Source organism: Alosa sapidissima, chromosome 15 (assembly GCF_018492685.1).
Source record: "Alosa sapidissima isolate fAloSap1 chromosome 15, fAloSap1.pri, whole genome shotgun sequence".
NCBI lineage: Eukaryota > Metazoa > Chordata > Actinopteri > Clupeiformes > Clupeidae > Alosa > Alosa sapidissima.
Genome location: NC_055971.1, coordinates 21,642,927 through 21,650,426, shown reverse-complemented (window position 1 = coordinate 21,650,426; position 7,500 = coordinate 21,642,927). Strand labels below are relative to the sequence as shown.

The following is a 7,500-nucleotide window of genomic DNA, read 5'->3' as shown; positions in this document are numbered from 1 at the left end:
CCCCTTGACACATTAAGTCTTAAACGATCACAGAGACGGAGACACACATACACAGAGAGTGGCGACACTTACAGGCTACTTCCAGCGAAGCGTTGCGACTGACGGCCTCCCCCAGGTAGTTTCTGGCCACGCACACGTACGCTCCCTCGTCGGGCTTGCTGCGGCGGCCGTGGACGATGCGCAGGAAGAAGAGCGAGCCGCTGGGCAGCAGCATGCGGTGGGAACGCGGGTCGTCCTTGTCGGTCTCCACGCGCTCGCCGTCCTTGTACCACTCGACCGTGGGGGTGGGCCGGCCCTCCGCCTTGCAGTTGAGGGTGGCCGGCTCCCCCTTGGACACGATCAGGTCAGAGGGGTGCTCCACTATCCGCGGAGGAGAGTCCTCCTGGCGAAGTCGAGATCCTGGATAGAAAAGATAAACAGGACACAATGTTTAGAATTGATTGTCCACATAAGACTATAAGGCCCTACTATACTGGTATCAGCGCTTTTGAAACAGCATAAAAGAGTTGTGTGTGTGATAGTAGCCTAATTCATATTTATATCAAGACAGGAAATGAGGATAATCGTACACCGGCAACCAACTTGCAGCTATTTCATGCTTTTTTGTTCCAGCAATCCTTCAAGCAAGCTTTTAATTCTGCCAGTAAATACATTCCCTTGCCCACTTGTCACTGTAAACCAGCTCTTTTGTAAATAACAAACAAGGACAACGCACTAGGCCAGATGCAGAGGACTAGGACTGTCTATACAGTACAACAACAGTGGAATGTACACACACCAGTAGTGAGCTAAAGATAATGGAAAGCCTTTCAAGAAAGAGAAAAAGAGTGAAGGATTGTCCCTGTAGTGTTGACCGGGGCACAACAATCGAAACCTCAGAGAACAAATCGGTGTGTGTCCTGTTGTAGTGCGTTTGTGTGTGTGTGTGTGTGTGTGTGTGTGTGTGTGTGTGTGTTTCTTGTGTGTTTATGTCATTTGGGGTAATGTTTCATGTATGTCCTTTGGTGTAGGTGTTATACATCTTACATCTATGTCTACGTCCTCTTTCTTAAATGAGCTGCCCAGGGATGCAAAAAGAATTTCAGCCCTGATTGACAATAAAGTTGTATCGTATCATATCATATCATATCGTATCGTATAGTACCGCACCGTACTGTGTGTGTGTGTGTGTGTGTGTGTGTGTGTGTGTGTGTGTGTGTGTGTGTGTGTGTGTGTGTGTGTGTGTGTGTGTATGTGTGTGTGTATGTGTGTGTGCGTGTGTGTGTGTGTATTTGTGTGTATGCATGTGATGGACGGGCAGTGGGGCCTTGGGGCCTTGGGGAGCGAGGCTAGCACTGTGTGAACATGCTAATCCCCTGGGCCTCCCTGTGCTAGCACGCTCCTTTATTCTCAGGGTGACACCGGCCCAGCTACAGCAGTCTGGCTGTTATGATAATGCCCTACAAGAAGAGAAAAAACAACATGCCATGGTGTGTGTGTGTGTGTATGTGTGTGTGTGTGTGCGTGTGTTTGTCTGTGACCAAGTCTTAACCCTGCAAGATAAGAACCCAAAGCCACAGGAGAATTTACATCACTGAAGCCCGGAGAGAAACCACAAGACAAAGGAGTCTGATCCGCAGAGAAACCGCCAAGCGAGGGCTCCACGAGGGCTGGGCTAGGGTGGGCCAGCGACAGTGCAGAATTAGCCTCTTTTGAATTTACGGTCGCCATAAGCTCGGTTCCGCCTCACTAACCTCAACGTCGTCACACACTCAGTGCTAAGCTCAACTCCTTGCTCCCAAGCTCGCCTGCTTTTAAAACACACATATAGCTCAGTTCCGCCTGGTCAAATGACCTTAAACTGAGTTTATGACGGAATGCAGTAAGCCGTGACAGTTTAGTCCATAGGCTTTTGGCTGTGACTTAGACCACTGGTAAAAAAGGATCTAAAACAGGAGGTCTGCTGTCTTGTGTCCAAAGAAAATATATGAGGTGTCTTACTGTGTATCCAGATTGGCTGTGTTTGTCTGATACTAAATGTTTAAATACCCAAGGTTTTGCTCTTCTTCAAGTATGGCTGTCTTTGCTTGTTCTCTCTCTCTCTCTCTCTCTCTCTCTCTCTCTCTCTCTCTCTCTCTGCATTCATAAGAAATGCAAGAGGAAATGTGGTTCTCAAATAAAAAATCACTAAATCAATTCAATATTATGAGTTGGTGGATCCATTGTCTGTGCTGCATTAATCAAATTCAAGCGGATTTCTAATCATTCCCTCAGGTTTGTTTATGAAAGATTCAATGAATCCTTAGGCCTACTGATTTATGTAATATGCCTTTCCCCCTTATAACCATCACAAGTGAACATGCTTGCAAAGAGCTGTCAGAAGCCATCAATCATCATTTGCTTTCTAAGTGCCCCTGTCAATTCTAGAGCCAGAGGCCTGCTGTCCCTAAGAATCTCTGTATTCTCAAATCACAAGGACATTTTGTGTATCCTCCTCTTCCCACCAAGTCCAAGCTGAGGTGGGCACTCCTTAGCATCCGCATGGGCGGGTACCAGCAGCCAGGGGTTGAGGCAGGCAGTGGGGAGAGAACTCCACAGCGGAGCACCCATGCCCTACCCAGAGGCGCTGCAGGTGTCACGTGTTGCGGTGTTCCAGACCTTTCCGCTACGGTCCACTGTGCTAGCGTGACGACGGACCGCAGGTGCAGCAGTACAGTGCGACCAGCAATGCAGCACGACACAGCAGAACTCCACCACCTTCTCTTTAGAGCACTCAGCAGCGCACAGAGAGCTGTAGACTAGCATGTGCACCGTCACTGCAAGGGCATAGTACACAGGGCGCTTAGCAACGCACTCAGCACAAAACTTTACTGAGATACTTGTGAGTTTGCACTTTCTCACTGTTACCGAAAGGTGGGGTTTATCAAGTGCACCGCCACTGCACCTGTGCTAGACTTTGTGAGTGTTTTGAAAGTGTGTGTGTGTGTTCCTTGTTCCCTTCTCCACAGGGGTCATGCTTCAAACAGCTCGTTATTGACCCTGGCATAAGGCAGCTGACTTCTCCCCACTCCACCTAATTTAGGCTAATTCCAGCCATTTCCCTCCCATTGATTACTGATCAGGCCTGGTGTCTGCCAAAGTGGGACACTGAAAGGAGGAGAGTCATGGGGGAGGGACACCCAATACTCCAGCCCAACCCCCCACACTCACTCTCTCTCTCTCTCTCTACATTATCTGAATGCAACCTGTTCTACTATTGCCACTGTGTATGGATGGATATACAGTGTATTGCACTCAGAAAGTCAGCACTATCTGTCCATTTTTCCTTCTTTTTTCTAATATTCCATTAGTCAGGTCTGGGGGCAAAGCAGCAGACTCTAACCCTGAAGCCAATTTCCCTGCCAGCCATAAATGCAGGGAAGGGGGTGGGGGTGGGGGGGCGGTTTGTATTCTGCCCATAAGTGACTTAATGAATGAAGTACTAATTAACATCATGACATTGATAAATGGGGTGCAAGATAAGGAAAGGACTTGGGGACCCTTCGTGCCCTCCCCTACCCCCCAGCTGGGGTGTCAAAGGCACATTAATTCCTATCTCATTGGAGCATCTGCTTCTTCCCATAATCCACCAGGCCTAGCGGTGGGCCCTGACACGCACAGGGGTAAAGGCGAAGGGCCCGCCAGCGCAGAGCAAAGCAGACCAGAGCACTGTGCCTCGATTCGATTTACATCAGTCTAATTTCACCTAATCCAATTTGTATTCCAATCTACTGCACCTAATCACTTAAACCTTGAGTCTCCATCTGCTCCAGTGTTTGTTTGTTTGTGTGTATGTGTGTGTGTGTGTGTGTGTGTGTGTGTGTGTTTGTGTGTGTGTGTGTGTGTGTGTGTGTGTGTGTGTGTGTTTGTGTGTGTGTGTGTGTGTGTGTGTGTGTGTGTGTGTGTGTGTGTGTGTGTGTGTTTGTGTGTGTGTGTGTTTGTGTGTTGTTTCTTTTTTTGCCCGTTTTTTTTCCTTTCTCTCAAGCAAGGAGGAAATGCATACAGCAGATGCCTGTGCAACTGTCCTTTTCCCCCCTAGTCCTGAGGACGCAGATCTGAGCTGAAGGAGAAAGGAAAGAGGAGAAGAGGAGACGAGGAGACGAGACGTGACTGGTCACAGTGTCCTTCCAGGAAGTGCCTGTGCTGGGTGGGGGGGGGGGGGGGCTGCACACATGTCCAGTCTCCTGCATACCAAACCGGATCTCTAGCACTGCCCTCTCCAAAGCATCTGTGCACTCCCTCGTTATTTCCCTCCCTCGACACTTTGATTCGAGTGCAGAGGTAACGATATCCACACACACGTTCACACACACACACACACACACACACACACACACACACACACACACACACACACATCCTTCTCATCTTTCTCTCTTTTCAGAAGGTGCACAGATGCCAAGCCGACACAAGCGCCAAACAACACAGTGATCTTGTCCCCTTTTCTCTACATTGTACTGAGACACATATGGAGCATAGAAAGGATCCTAGCCAAGCGCTAATTCATCTTGTCCTCAGCTGCTCATGAGGCTATACGACCTCTTTCTATGGAAGAGAAAAGGCAATTTGCAGCTTCCTATAGAGGCGCCTTATTCTCTCACATGTGGCCTATATGGCAAATGGGGGCCTGTTCTATTCATTTCATCAGTGTGGCATTGTGCAATCCAAGGCTTTCCTGAGCCACCACCGCATTACTCTTATCTCCAGGCACATGCTTCAATCAAGCATGGCCCCTTCCACTCCAACGCTAATGCCACAATTATTCGCCCCGATCCCCTGCCCAACGCTGGTCACTGACCTATCCTTGAGTTCTTAAGTCAGTGGCGGCAAAAACACGGAAAGGTGAGAACTGGACAAACAGCAATGAGATGCGCTGGGCTTAAATGAAAAACCTACTGCCTGTTCCGCTGCAAGAGTCCTGACATGAGAGGAAGAGAGAGAGAGAGAGAGAGAGAATGGATGGAAGGTGTGAAACTGTGCTCTCTGCACGTGAACAGCTAGCCGGGGGTGGGAGAGGCTTGGCTTGGCTTGTCACTCACTTGTCTTGCCCATCACCTCGCTGGCTGTCTGTCTCCCTGCTACCCCCCTCTCCCTCTCCCTCTCCCTCTCCCTCTCCCTTCCTCCTCTCCCTCCCTCCCTCATCTCCTCAGAGATGGGAGGAGGTTGTGGTTCCTATGGTTGCACAGAGTGGCCTCTGGAGGGCCAGGCTGTCATGTTAGGCATTGTTTAAAAGGCAGCTTGGAGACAATGCTCTCCTCCCCACACCTCCCGCCTGCTTTTGTGCACCGCGGGGAGAGTGCAAATTATGCAACATGCTCAACAACATACCCACATCTGACCACAATGGTCAAACATCAAAGGACAAGACACTGGAGGGACAATAAACAAACTTACTCCAAATGGGTTGTTCCCCCAAAGATTCTGATGAACATTGAAGGTTCATTCAGTTCATGCATTCAGTTCCTAATTTGGTTCGGTTTGGTTAGACATTTGGACAGCTTGACACAGTAATATCACTGTTTGCCCAAAGCTGAACCATAACGGGTAAAGTAAATGCATTTCATGTTCCCCACACCCCTCATTTCCTAAGCATAGCACCATATCTCCTTCAGCAGTGACCACACACGTGGACACTGTTTTCTTTGCTTTATTTTTTTAATGGCGTATTTATTCATGTGTGGAGCAGAAGGTTAGTCCTTTGATGATCCTTTGGTAATTATTTTTATTAGTCCCCAAGAGAAATCCCAGGCCACCAACCAAATCAATACCCCACACCAGCCTCCACCAGCGCATGAAAGCAAAGGGCTCCCCAAAGAGAGATCACTTATTCTGGCGACAGAAACATGCACAAGTGTGTGTGTGTATGAGAGAGAGAGAGAGAGAAAGAGTGTGTGTGTTGCTGTGTGTACAGTATGTGTCTGTGTGTGTGTGTGTGTGTGTGTCAGATGGGTCAGAGTCCTACCCCCAGTAGCACTGGGACCTAGCGTTCCCCTCAATATCTCACTCTCCAAAAAAAGAACCCGTTCCCTATGTGAAGAACCTCCCTCAGCTGAGACAGAACATATTTAATTCACACCATGGCAGTGCACGACACGTGGAACACAAGGCCCTTGGTGTGGCTGCCAGAGAGGCTAGGAGGGCGGAGGCAGACATGGATGTTGTTGTTATCATTGGGGAGTGCCTCTGTACCAACAAGTCCATCCAGCAGGTTCATGGCAAAGCCTTGAGACCACTGGGCGCAAGGGCCGTTCTCCAGAGCTGTATTCAATTCCAGCTGACTGAAGAGTTCTATCTACAGCTCTGGGCAATGTGAGAATAGATCTCTCTCTCTTTCTCTTCCCCCTCTTTCTCTCTGTCTTTCTCTCTGCATCTCTCTTTCACTTTCTACCCTACTCTGAAGACTGATATCTTCTGTCTGGCAGGGGTGACAGGGAAACATCCGTCATGTCATCGGGGGGGGAAATGTGGAAAAAACAGCGGGTGGAAACTGGGATGATGTTACTTGCTAACTTGCTTCACTATAGCACTCACACACAGCCCTCCAGATTCATCTTCTTTAGGATGCTGTCAGATCCCTTGCCTTGGCTCACTCACCCACAGACACCCTGCCTGTTGTCTCCACATCGCCACAGGCAGCAAGAGGAGCTCAAGAGAACCCCTGCGCGCACCCGTGGCAGCCAATCAGGATGCGGGGGTTGTCAGGGCTTCCGCCCGAGTCGAAGACATCACACAGAATCAGCCTTCTAATGGATGAAGCAGAGCAAGCGCATTATCTCGAGGCGACGCAGGGCTGCAGTGGCGAGGAAGTTGCTCCCACTGATCAGGGGAAAGGTAAACGCCACTCTCTCTGTCACATATGTGCACACACACACACAAACATGGAGGCACACACATGCTCATACAACACACACACACACACACACACACACACACACACACACACACACACACACACACACACACACACACACACACACACACGCATGCAGCACGTCACACCAACATGCCGAGCTCTGTTCCGCCTCAGTGCTTCACAGGCTAAGCCCTCTCTCTTTTTTCCTCATCCTCCCATTCTTGCCCCCCCCCCCCCCTCTCTGTCTCTTTCTCTCTCTCTCTGCTCAAATCCATACGCTGTGAGCAAACACAAAAGTAATTCCAGGAGAGGCAGGACTCCGCCACTGCAGAGATGGCTGCCTTGTAAGAAGTATCAGATTGCAGCGCTCTTGTAAACACCACAGATGCTGAGGCCTTATTCGCATCAGCACATTACACTGCTGTGTGTGTGTGTGTGTGTGTGTGTGTGTCTCTCTCTCTCACTCTCTTTCTCTCTCTCTCTCTCTCTCTCTCTCTCTCTGTTTATTTCCCTTCTTCTCTCTCCACATCGCTGTAGTGTATGCATGCAGCTGGGGTATAAATAGCTAACTGTGGGAAAGAGACTATCATATTCTGCTGTAATGGCCCGTGGTGCATACCTAGCATTAC

At 49.3% G+C, this 7,500-nt stretch overlaps 1 protein-coding gene across 1 annotated transcript in view; it reads right to left on the bottom strand.

Annotated features, from left to right (window-relative positions):
* Nucleotides 1–7,500, bottom strand: part of LOC121684609 (roundabout homolog 2-like) — a 189,191-nt gene that overhangs the window by 6,360 nt on the left and 175,331 nt on the right. The window contains exon 3 of the mRNA XM_042064667.1: nucleotides 69–399. Coding sequence (XP_041920601.1) covers nucleotides 69–399 — 331 coding nt within the window. The remainder of the gene's footprint in view (nucleotides 1–68; nucleotides 400–7,500) is intronic.